This window comes from Rhyacophila brunnea, unplaced genomic scaffold, assembly GCF_057557595.1.
Source record: "Rhyacophila brunnea isolate RB1 unplaced genomic scaffold, BYU_Rbru_1.0 scaffold_11, whole genome shotgun sequence".
In the NCBI taxonomy this organism is placed as follows: Eukaryota; Metazoa; Arthropoda; class Insecta; order Trichoptera; family Rhyacophilidae; genus Rhyacophila; species Rhyacophila brunnea.
The window spans coordinates 32509166-32524552 of NW_028232763.1; the positions used below are offsets into that span (position 1 = coordinate 32509166).

The 15387-nt window shown below is 32.2% G+C and overlaps 1 protein-coding gene across 1 annotated transcript in view; it reads left to right on the forward strand.

Moving 5' to 3' along the window:
- LOC147078609 (uncharacterized) overlaps nt 1-15387 on the forward strand; it is a 59580-nt gene that overhangs the window by 9062 nt on the left and 35131 nt on the right. Inside the window, exon 4 of the mRNA XM_085960439.1 lies at nt 1995-2139. Coding sequence (XP_085816565.1) covers nt 1995-2139 — 145 coding nt within the window. The remainder of the gene's footprint in view (nt 1-1994; nt 2140-15387) is intronic.

Consider the following 15387-nt stretch of genomic DNA (forward strand, 5'->3'; position numbering starts at 1 on the left):
TACGACAAAATGTTCATTAGAATCACCACCGCCTTGCACTACAAAGAATTTTCCAGATTTTTTACAAGGCGGTTTCATAGGATCTGGCCGAATTCAAATTAGCAATACCCGATGCGGGTAGAAGAATAATTTTCAATAAGGCATATTTTTCTTAACCGGTACAATTTTCATTTGACTAGTATCAAGTAGAGTAGTTTGTGTGTTAAAGTCCTTAAAGTCCTCGATAGTAAATGCGAGGTATCCATAAAGGCACCTAGAAAAAAAACCTATTAGGTCCATACTCTGACTCCAAACACAAATTAAACAATATGTGTATTTTTCCAGACCCAGTATTCGAACCTGGGACCTACGACATTATAAGCAGACGCGTAAGCCGCTCGGCCATCGTGAACATTTCATACAGGAAACGTAATTTATATACGATTTCTTCAACGTCTTTGACCTATACCAGGGGTAGTCAACCTAGTCCCTACCGCCCACTAGTGGGTATTCTAGCTTTCATGGTGGGCGGTAGGGGTTTTTAAAACATTTTTATTATGTTCTCATAAAATTCCCCGTGACAATTTAAATTTCGTTGTATCGCAAGTACATAGTAACGTAAGTAATTATTATTATATGCTTTAAATTCCTGTAACTGCTTTATAAATTTTATAAAGTAAAGTAACTTCCCTACTTCATAAATCACCATTACTGTGGAACTGGTGGGCGGTTAGAAAATTTTACCAATAACAGAGATACAAAAGTGGGCGGTAGGTATACAAAGGTTGAATACCCCTGACCTAGACCTTTAAAAATATGTATAATACATTTCTCTTCAATATCTTTGATGTACGCATTATATTTTCAATAATAACGCTAAACATAAGCAGCAATCAGCTGTTTCTCTGTTCCTCGTTCACACTGTGATATAAAATGTATGGTTGACCTATCATATGTATTATTCAAGTATTCGTCCCTGGTGTCTATAATATACAATGTCTTGTATTCGAAGAACATTGGCAATGAACTGGCAACCCTCGCAAAAGACAAGAAACTGTAAAATCGAAAGTTCATAAATTATTTAGATCGACAATACAAGACAGTGTTTTTAAAATTTCAGTAAATTATGTATACATAGATTCATGGAATTCTTTTTTTTTAAATTTGTCCGTAATTTCTTTAATTACAATAAGAAATTTCATTTTATTTATAATTCGTATGAATTCGTGGGGTAGTTTTTCATAAATATGCGATGAGAATAAAAATTCCACAATATCATATAAGTATACATTTCTAAATCCATTTTTTTTATTCAAAACAGAATATACAAAATTATAGAGTATTAATTTTAGCATTCTTCATTGACAACAAGCAATTTTTCTTGTCAGATTTAGTATTTTTGAATTTGTATTAATACATCTGGTTTATAGTGCTTTTTTGAGTTATGCATGAAAATATTACATCCGGGGAATACAAAAATAGTGGGAAGCGCGTTACCTTCTTTGGAAAGATAACAAGGTTTAAATATCGAGTGTGGAAAAAATATGGGACATACTTAAACACGTGTTAAACAATAATATGTTATTATGTTATTACCTACATATTATGTATTATAATATATATTAAAGTTGGAAATAGAAATGCAGAAAAATCAATTACACGTTGTTCTGAATGATTGCATTTGAAGGCGTATATATATAATATATATATCTCATTCGATAAACCTATACAATATTGGACTTTCTCTATAAAAAGACATAAATAGGTTCACTATAAAATGTTGTGACGACGTGGATTAAAAGTAATATTGTCTCACTAACAGCAGTGTGTTATTGTACTGTCAGAAAGGTTGAAAATATTATCATAAGACATTTATGCGCCAAAGAACATGACGCGATAGCAAAAATGCATCTACACAATGCTGTATGTGGGATTTTACGTACCTACCTATCCATAATATTATCCATGTGAAATGAAGAAATTCATGAGTTTTCTTTGTTAATTTATTTCTCTAGGTGATGCTGAGCAATCTTTCTGGTCTCCAAAGCACCGGAATGCTGTGCAGGCCACTCGCCAGGGCGAGGGCCTCGGCACCAGCACCACCACGATCATCAAGACACCGCCATCTCCTGGTCATCATCAACGTCTCTCTCATTACTTGTAAGTACCTACATTTTTATTTGTAAACTGTAAGAATTTTTCAACGTGATAATTAATGTATATACATAAATTGAGCCAAGCTATAGTTATTTAAAATTAATTACTGTAAACAATGGTTAAACCACTAACACGAATAGCTTGAAAATAAAACATACAAAACATAATATAATAATACCTAAGTCCACCAAGGTAAGACGTCAATTTACTATGTCTTCTACTATTAGTAGTTATGTTCTATTAAAAAAAAAAAAAAAAAAAACTAACTGATGTGTCTGGATTTGTCCGAGGTGTTTTCATTGATCGATATACATTTATTTTACCAAACAAAACAATAATAATTACATTATATTAAAATATCTCTATCTAGACATACATGTCAAAATAAAAATAATTCTGACAGCTAAGTCAAACAAAAGAATATCAAATTAAAATCGAATCCAAAATTTGCATAGTTTATGTTCATCTGTCGTGAAAATTTAAAATTGGAATTGGCAGGAAAGGAAATTTCAACAGACAATTTTTTTTATATGGTGATAATAATTGGCAAGTAGGAAGAGGAAATCAAACAAACATATTATTTTGACTTTTATTAGATGATCCAAAATAGGAAGTGAACTATACCGGCTCCTGGATACATTATGTTAAAACCGAACCATGCACTTGGTTTTAAAGTGTTTCAATTATTAGTTACCAAAAGCTTAGATTTCTTTAAAATTGTTAAAAGCATGTGTGGAGAAAAAATGATTTATAAAATGAATCCTAATTTCAGATATACCTACCCAGTATAAGGCAACAGTCCCTTTGGAATACTGGTAAACATTTTTTGACAAAAATTTAAAAAATATATTACAATAAATATTTATTTATTGAATACAATGTTTATATAAACAATATTATAGAATAATAAGTCTTTAGTGTAAAAAGCCACTATTTAAAAAATAAACTCTACAGACAAAAAACTGCTTTAACTTGTTACTATTTCTCACAACAGAACCATATTTTTTTCTAGGCTTACTAGTTATCCAGAAGTAAGTGTTTTAGTTACTTTATGTTGGATAACACGGCCTACTCCCCCAGAATATCGAGTATCCAGTAATAGGGTCTCTTCCCTTATTCACACAGATCCCCTTTAATTACTTTTCTATAGTTATCAATTTATTATCATTAGGTAGTGAAGCAAAAAGTTCGTATTGCCTATTATTCTTCTTTCTTATTCTAAAAATCTAAATCATCACCAATGGAGTAATAATATAAGTAAATAAAGGTAAATGGTAAATAAAGGACTTCCTGGGTTGAGAATTTCAGAGAAAGATTTGATTGCAATACATTATTTAAATATATTTCGGTATGAAGTATGTTAAAGAAAGATACTAATTTCTCTATTAGGTAGGTATCTTATGAATGGGTAAACGATTTACACCTTCTTTTTCATCTTGAGTTCACCTTAATAGTTTTCAGATAAGCTAATCCCATTACAATTAGGTACTCGTAACATCAATTCTCAAAAGTTCATCTGTATGTTCATCTAAATTGTTTTTAAGGGTTTCTTCAGATGTCACAGACATCACAAATTAATATTTTTAACAGGTTTTTATACAGTAAATTATTTTTTTAGTTATAATAATAAAACTTAAAAATATTAAATAGCTACTTGTAAAAATATAAAAATATTTATTTATTGAGATTACAATCGATCAAATATACTAAAATTGTCAAGGAATGATTTGATTGCAATCTCTATAGATAGAATATCTGCATACATAATTATGTAGATGAATAAATTAGTGTTTAACCTCAAATTGAAGAGAAAAGTCAATAAGTATAAGTACCTACTCATACAATATTTATATGATTTTTTTTAATAAATAATAAAACATAATAATACAGACAAAAGGGTATATATGAAAGTATCTGCTGTAGTAATTAAAACAATTCGTGAAAATAGATAAATAATTTTAAAGATTTTTTTTTCATTAAACTGTCCATTAGCAGATTATTAGATAAATGCATCATAGTTCGTATTTAAATTAGATTTGTGAATATATTTTAACATATTTTTTTGTATATCCATGATAGGATAATATTTTCTGTATTTTATATTTGTTTATCATTGTTTACAGAAAAAGTCTTTGAATTTTATGGTTTCGTTTGTTATTATGATTGATATTAATTGAATGTATAAGAGAAATGTCCTTCTAAGCTTGTTCCTTGCTTCGACTACATCTTTACATTATTAATTTCCTGAAATATCTCAGCGAGTAACAGTTTTATATTTAAACATTTATTAATCTGTCCAGCGCATCTTATCGACCGCTATTGGCGGCTATCGAGGGTAGTTTTTATATTTTTGTATCGAAGCATTAACACTTATTGTAACAATCACAATAAATTAGTTGTAATTGTTACAACGAGTGCTATGTTTTAACACCACCTCTTTTGGTTATGCTAAATTTTAAAGCGAGATATTATATAGTTTTGACTGTTTAGAGTGTTTAGACGGCTAACTTATTGTAACAATTATAATACTTCGATACAAACATATGGAACACTACCCTCGATAGCTGCCGGTAGTAGTCTTGTGTATAGAATAGATGCGCAGGTATTATCGGAGTCAGTGGAATACTTTCGTGGGTAGGCCGGTTCCTGCCATAAAGAGAAAGGGGAATACATTGAAAATAAACGTATTAAACAAAATCTTCCAAATAATTCTATCGCCCAATGCTTACTTGGATATGGGGTTATAATATTCCGTCTAACATTTTGAGTTAGCGATATAGTGTCAAAATATAATATAAACACAGGATTTTATATTAAAGTATAGTAAATCATAATAATGGTAGGCGTATTCGTGACAGTTTGATTTTAATGCGTGTGTTTTATTATAACTAATAAATTATTTTATAAATAGGTCAAATTCCTGCGGAAAAATCAATGCACGCTACTTAGTTTATCCCACCTTAGTACGTCATATACATTTATATATTTCGTTTGCTTATAACTGCCACGGGGCTCAATTTTAAGACAGTAGTGTAGTGTTGCACTGTATTTCCGAACATGTCCGATTCTATTAAGATCATATGGGCCTCCACAGAGTGGAGATTTATATTAACAGATTTAGTTTTTACGAGAAATGGATGTCAGCCACTTGCTCAACCTATTAGGTCCATACTCTGACTCATACAAAAAAACTGAAAAACAATATATGTACTTGTCAGACCCAGGATTTGAACCTGGGACCCACGACGCAATAAGCCGACGCTTAAGCCGCGCGGTCATCGTGGGTGTTGCACTGAGATTGTGAAAAAACACACACATGCATTGAGAAAATCACATGAATGTATTGTGACCTCACCGGGAATAGAGCATGCAGCCATCGAGTGAAAAGCCAGTGCCTTATGCATTGGACTACAGCGACCGGTTTCTTGTGAATTCTGTAATATAGGATCTTTCATGTATTGTGTAAAATCTTAAATTTATGAAGGAAATCAAAAATTAAATTAAACAAACTAGGTATATAGTATATAAAGCAGTCACATAGTTGAATGTTTGTCAGCGTATCTATTGTATACACAAGGCTACTATCGGCGGCTATAGAGGGTAGTTTATCATATTTATACATTGAGGCAGTTAATTATTGTTACAATGAGTTAACCTTATGAACTGTCAAAAAGTACTATGTTTTAACAGCACCTCTCTTGGCTGTTAACCTTTAGAGCGAGATAGACAGTTTTGACAGTTTAGAAGGCTAACTTATTGTAACAATTATAATAGGTACCTCAATACATAAATATGATAAACTACCCACGATAGCCGATGATAGCAACATTGTGTATAGAATAGATGCGCAGGACCGCTTAATCAGTAGAATATTTTAGTTTTACAATTTATGTGGACCTTGATCTAATATAATAATATAATGTATTTTATATTATATTATTTAAAGATTTTTCACCAATTATAATTATTGATAGTTAATAAAATGTTGTTGTTGAAAAAATAATGATATCGTATAGTCTATGAAAGTCAATTATTATAGAGTTGGCAATACTGTTAATTATACAATATTAATTGATGCTCTTTTGTTCTTTTTTTAAATCGTACCCTGCTTTGTTTTTGTATTAATTTATCCTTCTTTTGTCTCTGTTAATCAAATTACGCAACAAAATCATAAAAAATTAAAAAAATATTGATCATTAAACGTTATAATAGAAACTATTAGTAAATACGTACTAGGAAAACTTCTCTTTATTTTTCTGAATTTTTAATCGTTGAAAGAAACATTTAAAATAGTGACGTCATTTTCCTTTTCCAGTCTTTTATAAAATGTATGATACTATAATTATGTAGTTTTTTTCTTGTGGATCTGTCGACAGTAGAGTGTCTAAATATTTCTAATAATATATTGTGCTGTCTTAATAAATCACTCAATTATTTAAAGTAGAAAAATCTGTCGCAGTAACAATATTATAAATTTAATGAAAGGGTCGAAAAAATAAATAATAATGTGACCATTTTTAACTATAACAATGACTATAGCCTCAATTGTGACGACACAGCGCATGCGCAGTTTGGCGCATTGGCTTTTCATTATTTGCAACAAACACGTGAGCGAAAAAAATGCATTAGGTATAAAAGGTAGGGTGACAAATTATTTCTGAGAACATTGAACGTTACCTATTCGAAAAATTATAACACGTCATTATTTCACCACCATTATTAATTACATAACCTTTAAATGCTATCACAGTTTTTTAGTCACGGTGTTTTTTAATTAATTTAAAGGTCCACTATGCAATGACTATACAAAAGTGGCGAAGAGTGGGAGTAGACTGTGAAGATCCGACATAAATGGTGCACAATACATATTGCCAGTCAAACTGATCTATTATGATTTGCTTATTCAGAGTTTAATTGAGTTTAAAAAAAAATATCAATTCCATCTGCGATTTGTATTCTTAATTCAATGAAAATAAATGAGTATGTCTGACAAAGTTTAGTGTGTGTGTACTATTTTTCTTGGATCTCCACAGCCTACCTCCATCATTCGCCACTGCAGTATATAATAAGTATCGAACACGATTTAAGTGAACATGTTAATTGATTTAGTATTACTAATTATTAGTCTGTAATGACTGCACTAATGGTGGCATACTTTGTAAAGCGGCCATCTGTAAAGCCGTAGATTGTGGATTCGTAGGCATGAGCGGTAAAATTGCATGTTGTTTTTAATTCCAATGGGTTCAAAAAATGAAACAACTAAGCCAAGTAAAAAATATTTTTAATTATCGTTCCGCGAAAGAAACTACATACATAACAAGGAAGTAATTATTATAGAGAATAAAATTGAATAATGTGACAATATATTTGTCTATTGAACAAATGAGTGTGAATAATTCCAACATTTAGTGAATGCTGTAGAGGTTTCGTATATAAACCTACAAACTGTCATGCTGTTGTCTATGGTCATTGATGTACCATAGACAACTACGCAAATACGGAAAAGGAAACGGTTACATCTCGACCGTCCTAAAATAGTTGCATCATTGACTAATATACTTATGAGTTTCATTTTGGCCTTTCAACAGTGTAGGCAACCTAAATTCAAATTATAATGTAAGCCTTCCAACCCAACATAAAACTAATGTGAGAGTTCTTTTTTAGTGCCGTGTTTAACCATACTTTATATCTACAATATCAAACCAAGAAAATACCACCAATGTGTATTATTCTTCACTACCCAAATTTACCATAGCACGCACACCCAACGCGACCTTCTAAATAAGATAATCCTAGCATCGGGGCTACATCTGCATCTTCGATAGCCCCCGATAATGTAAACTTTGATCATTGATTAGTCTTTTTCAGCAAACTAAAAATTTGGTATGGCATAGTCTTTTCAACAAAATTATATATAATTATATGTGGAGGTTGGACATATTTCAGTGGAATTTACACGCGCATACCATAGATGTAACGTTGGTAACACAATATTTACTACGGAGCCGTAGGCCGTAGTGTTTTTCGTAGAGGATGACATAATATTATTTCTGACGCCAAAAATCACATTACCCATTGGTAAGAGCCAACCGAGTTGATAATATAATCAAAGTTTGGTGAAAGTACGTGGCGAAGGAAGGTTAAAGACCGAGAAAAATGAAGATAGCAATGGATTTGTCTTCTTCTAGCAATAGAGAAAATTCTAGCAAGAGTGGCAGAGATGATACTCATGATTAGGGATTCCAATTCCGGGATCCCGAGCTATTTTCGATACCTATGAATCCCGGGATTGATAAACAATAAATTGATTTTTTTTATCAATTTTTATGGAAAATAAAATATAACAGAAAAAATACTTTTAATAACAAATAACTATATTAGAAATAAACTGAGTTTGAATGAAGTTTGATTTATACCCATCTGCAAGTTGCCGATTCATTTTATTTTTTCACATGAATTAATAAAAATGAGAAAGATTGGAAAATAACAAAGTAATTCCACCATGATCTCATACGTTTTACGGCAGTTTCATAAATTTGGCTGACTAATTAAATTTATGAAGCGGAAAGGCCATAAGTACACCATGATTTGCTATACTATTTTAAATCTCGCTAACCCATTCATTAAGTCTTTACTATCAGAAACAGCAATCTCATACTCAATTCACATTATTATTTATACTAGAATATTATTTACTCCGTTAAACTTATGTATTTCCAAGATTGAACATACAATATTAACAATAAATGTCTTAAATAGTATAAATTACACTAGATTTATTTTTGACCGATTTTATCAATGTTATTTAAAGATATAAAAAATTTATATGAACAATGGAAAAAATGCCAATCCCGGGACCAGTCCCGGGATCCCGGGATTGTCAAATTGTAATCCCGAAATCCCGGGATCAGAATTTTGGCTCGGGATTGGATTCCCTACTCATGATGTTATAGCTACTTTGTATTGGTTGAATTATTTGCATAATTCAGAATTTTCATAAATTTTGTTATGAATATTTTGATGACAAAATATGTTTACAACTTTTCTTTGACTTTTGCCATATTTCTATTAAAAAATATTTTGTAATTTGGGGAGGGACGGCAATTTTGGGCTAGCACCCGGACGGTACTTAGATCTTGGTGCGTTCCTGCATAATATCATGTATAATGTATGTTTGAAGTCATTTATTCACTTGAATTCAACTTATATGTAGATACATCAAATTAACAATGTCAGCTGATTGCGTATAATTAATAAATACCTAGCACTATAATATACGAAGTTTACTGATTATTAAATTTAATCAACTAAAATTGTGGCTCCTAATTATTTGCAGAAAATTTAAGTCACCCCAGCTATGGCGCCCCTCCGATTCTACGAACACGCTATTTAAAGCTTAGAACAACACGAACACACTCGCAATGTTGCCATATTATTAGAGGGTGACTTTAAAAGATTTTTCCATTCGAGGGAATTTTCTAGAAAGGGTTATAATGAGTAAGGTAATTGAACTTGCATATTAGCATAAACAAATCATTTAGGGTCGCTTTGAATACCATTACAAGAGTTAGTGAATAATAAATAACGTATGGTCATTAATTATTCATTGTTAAATTTTATTAGAAGACTTGTCTTCTAATTAAACTAAGGGGTTAATATACTTATATTGTTTAATTGTATTTAAAAGTATATAATACTAATTTATTTATAAACGGCAAATGCAAATAGCTATAAAAAAACAGCAAAACAGGGCACACAGAACAATAAAAATAACATATTACAGTCAGTGGGTCTATTCTATACACAAGGCTGCTATCCCCAGCTATCGACGGTAGTTATTTTATGTTTTGAAGTATTATAATTGTTACAATAAGTTAGTCGTGTAAACTGTCGAAACTGTCTATCTTGCTCTAAAAGTTAACACAGCCATGAGAGGTGCTGTTAAAACATAGCACTTTTTGACAGTTTAAACGGTTAACTTATTGTAACAATTAACCGCCTCAATTACAGGGCTCGAAATGGACTGGAACGCACCGGAGCGCCGTTCCTGTTCGTGAAATCGGTAAAATTATCGCTCCGTCTCGTGGAATAAATAATTTGACCGTCTGAGCTGGATAGGCCATATACTAGAAAATCTAACACACTTATTTTTATGAAAAAAAACACATATACTTTGATAACTTTACTATGTAAAAATCTTCAGAAAACTGTCGAGCGCTCCGGTTCGTAATTTTTTTCATTTCGAGCGCTGCCTCAATATATAAATATGATAAACTACTGTCAATCGCCTACGATAGCCACCATGTGTATAGAATAGATGCGCAACCAAATAAAATTTATCGTTAAAATTTGAAATAAAAATACATGAACAAGTTAAATAACATAGAAGCAGTTTATCAGATTATGAAAATAAGTTGAGTACCAGTCAACAGAAACAAAATCATTTAATGCAGTGCTCGAGTGCCTTATCGCAGGTATTCAACATGCCAATAGAAGAGTTATTTGAAAGCAAATGAATCCTTGGTATTGAGATGTCAAGAGGGTCGCAAGTTTTGTCTGCCAAGTAGCAACATGAAACTGGATCATGCTTTAAACAGTTTAGGGCATCATTTGCCGACATGATTTGAACTTATTTAGTAACTTACTATTTATACTTTAAGGAACATAATATGACTGGGAGTAGAGGTTAAATTAACACACATTTTTTAGAAGAAAGATTGTTAGCTATTCTTACAGTAAATTGGCGCCATACTCTGCATCCAAACACAAGTTTGAAAAAACAACATGCAGACTTGATCCAGTGACAGACGCTTCTACAAATATTCAAAAATACATGTCTAAATATTATGTGAGAGCTATCTTAAAAAGTACTATCATTTCCCTCCATTTTTGTAAGTGAAAACAAACTGTCACTTTGATTTTTAGTATGGTTTTTCGTCTAGATTCGGGATGTGGAGGTAAACAAATAACACACCGGAATTGTTTTGGAAACGGCAAGGTATATTTAAGTTAATATATTCTAAATGGTTACATTTTTATACAAATTCGTTTCGATTTAATTTTGACGGATAGCGAGGTTAACACTGCTTACAAAAACGCTTATCCGCTAAAACCAACGGTCACTTGAGAGCCGTACAAAATGCGGCGTTGCCATTCGTATTTTTTTAACGCTATTTAGACAATGTTGCCGGCAGATATTTAACATTATTTAATTATTTTCGCAATCAGCCGTTACTATCTGTTGGATTTGATACCGATTAGGGCCTCTCCAGATACACAAAGACATCCCCAAATGGGGACCATACGGGGGGTGTCACAGTATTTATATGTATATTATATCTAGTTCAATTGTTATCACAACCTTATATAACTATAAACCACCCTGGTCATTCATGTAATTCTTCTGTTTCCGTCTCCGCTTCCGTACCTTTTCACCGCTTAAAGTCAACTGTGGCTTACTGAAAATCTTTCTCTGCATAATAAGATGCAAAAAATGGGGTATCACAGAGTATGGCCAAAGTATGCTTATAGTTTTAGCTTTTTCAATCATATATTCGGTTTTTGTAGTGAAACTATTTCAGCAATAAGTGTAAAATTCGTTCAATGGAAATCGATGTGAAACTATTGACTTGCAGTGTCAGTCAGTTGAGGGAGTGGCTACTGTCTACATCGTGAATGCCCTACACATAGAAAAGATTAATAAGATATAAATGTGTACGCCTGTGACCATATACCAAGTTTATGACTTTTAAAGGACAAGCACAGAACAGATTAATAAGATATAAATGTGAACGCCTGTGACCATATATCAAGTTTATGACTTATAAGGGACAAGCACAGAACAGATTAATAATATATAAATGTAAAAGCCATCGACATGGACAAAGGTTTTGATGTAGGGTACTGTATAAGCCCAAGTATAACAAAGTCTGTCGACTGTTATCAAATATTGAATGTGCATTATATTTACATGACATACTTTAATGCATATTATTATGATACATACGTATATATTGAAAATAATATATTATTTGATTAATTATTTGTTTAATTAAATAAACACACAATTTTACAGTACTTATTCCACTTTATTGATTAAATATTGTACCGGTTTCGTCCTCTTCAAAGGGACATTATCAACTGAGGAACAAGAGGATGAAACCGGTACAAAATTTAATTAATAAAGTGGAATAAGTACTATAAAATTGTGTTTTATTTAATTAAACAAATATTACAATGCAGTTCCACCATGAATTGACAGTTAACACTATAAAAGAAAATAATATAATAATATTCTCTAACACTTGTTTACGTTTATCTTATATTTTTCTATATTCAAGATCCGTAGCCTATTATAACACACCCAGTAGAGTAGGTACGCTTTGTGTTGCCGGGGAGAAGCTAATAAATGCAATAAATACCTACAATGAAATAACCAGGGAACTCAGAAATAATGGGAACTGAAATACATAACGGGTAAGGCGATAGCAGGTAACCGACTCGAGTAAGGAAGAATCTTCTTCCACACGTGTGAAAACTTCCACACGTGTCAAGAATACGTTTTACGTCGAATACTGAAAACTGCTCTCGGTTTATGCATTTACGCTCATTTAATGTTGATGTATTACACACACTATTGCACGTGCATAGTGCGTGCATCATATTCGTAGGACACTCACACATTCAAAATCCGGCATCAACATGCGGCGTATTGAATATAGCCTATCGGTATTCTATTTATTATCTGTTCTGTGGAAATAACGTATTTTTTTTTCGTTGCGAAGATTTTGTTTATACGGATTCGTATATTTTATATATCAAATGAAAAGTCAAGCAACTGCAAATAATGTGGTGATTGAAAGTTAATTTCATTATTTGTGTATCTTGAAAATAAATCCGAATCCATCGTGTATATGCACTCAACTCCAGTGAAGCACGAATCCAAAACACCGTGTATTTAATAAATTTTCCAGGTCAACATTATTATTTTCTTTTGACGCTGTTTATCGCCGCAAATGGCGGTGCATAACATTATAGGTACATTCACCAGACGACAAAAACAAAAATAGTCCAGTGTTTTTTTCAGATTCAGTTCTCCGATAAGACAAGCCAGGGTAAATTATTTGAGTACCCGTCACTGGTTTTTTGCGGTCAACAAAATTTAATATGCACGTAGTTATATTTTCGTCCTATTTTTAATATTTAGCTCTGCGTTTTGAAATATACGTTCATACATAAATTGGAAACACCCATAAATAAACCTATTACAAAAAAATGTACCGTATGGTACCCATAACTAGGCGGTGGAATCAGTGACGTGCAGTGGGAGGAGGGAGGTCACACGTTGCATAGGAATGAAGGAACGTATAGAGATATTACAACTTTTGAGAGCAGTGGCGGTTTTTAATGATGTATACCAGGGGCTCCGGAAGTGCACCCGCGGAGCCATTTTCGTGCGCCCCCGGCAGAGTTGAGAAAAAGGAAAATTGATCAACTAAAATCAGGACTATCTACACAGCAAATGTTTTTTAATAACTGTCTGAATAAAAATAAAAATGCCACCTTTAAAAATTCTCATTTGTTCAAAATCCATTTGTAGATAGTGAAATGGATTAAGAAATCATTTCTAACTGGTGTCGATACGCTCTTTGAAGGATTTTTTAATAAGCGTGAAACTATGTCCGCAATAATTCAAGGTGTGCAGTTATCTTATGACATAACTACTATGAGAATTCAAAAGATGTTAAGTGATTTACAAAGTCAGTTGAAAAATGATATGGAAAAATGTAAATTATTCTCACTGCAATTAGAGAAGTCGACAGATATATCTGATACGTTGCAATTAATTGGCAGTATGCATAAGGATGGTATTCAGTAATTGTAGTGTAAAATAATTACTAGTAAAGTTACTACCAATGCAAGAGCAAACAAGAGGCGAACATATTTTTAATGTCTTTGAAATTTACGCGACAAAAATCCGATGTGCGCCCGCCACTATCATCCCAAATCTAAAATGCGCCCGCTAACACAAAAAGGTTAAGAGACCCTGATGTAGACGATGCGATCGTTTCATTAGAAACTATCGACATCTTAGTTGCGGTTTATCGCACAGCCAAAGTTTCATATTCCAGCGTGACAGACCTCCACGTAACTAAAACCATCACTGTTCGAAAGTAGGTTTCGTGGATATGATCTAAACAGTGCTCGAAATGGAAAATTTTACGAAAAGAAAAATTGTAAGATTTTTGAAGTTATACTTCTTTTGGCGCGTTTGGGAAAACAGATCAGGGTGTATTTTAAGTAGAAGTAGAGTGTAAGCCAGTGTTGCTATATTTTGAAAGTGGAATTATAGTACAGAGCCTCCAAAATTATAGTATTTGGGGATAAAATATAGTACGCGTTGTCATCTGTTGAAAATGTATAGGTTTTTTGTTTCTCAGAATGGAGAATTTAGTAGAATGTGTAAATATTTCACCACGGGCCGCAGGTTCCATATTTTTCATAGTCGGCTCGTTCTTTTTAGGAAAAATATTTCGCCGCGGGCTGCAGGTTCCCAATTTTTCATGGTCGGCTCGTTTTTTTAGGAAATATATTTCGCCGCGGGCCGCAGATTTCCAAATTTTCGAAGACGACTCTATTGCGAAATGGCAAATGCAAAATTATAGTACTTTTATATTAAATTATAGTACGATATTAAAAATTATAGTATTTTGGGCGTACTATACCTATTTTATATTGTACATAGTACGCGGACCAAAATTATAGTACACATACTATTATTATAGTACGGTTGGCAACACTGGTGTAAGCCGATGTAACGCATTTCGCGTGTGACGCCGATGTTACGCCTTTGTTGTGTGATGGAAGTTGCGCGCGCCGGTGCAACACAATTTATTATTATGATTATTCATTTAAATTTTGTAAGTATAATTTATGAGTAAAATTATATATCAGTAAGTGTCTGCCTATAGTGCCGTGGGTCCCAGGTTCGAATCCTGGCAAGCAAATATTTCACATAGGTGCAGATCACAAACCTTGTATGTCAAATTTTATGATTTTGACTTTATGGTATCAAAAAATCAACAAAAAATTAACGGATCTGTTGAACTTTACCTCCTATGTCAAAGAGAAAAATAGCCTAGTTTATTGATCTATTAATTAAAACTCCTATGTCATATTCATCGTATTATGCTGCAAATAAATCATTTTTAACCTTCCCCTGTAAACTCGTATTTTTTGACTAAGGAGGTT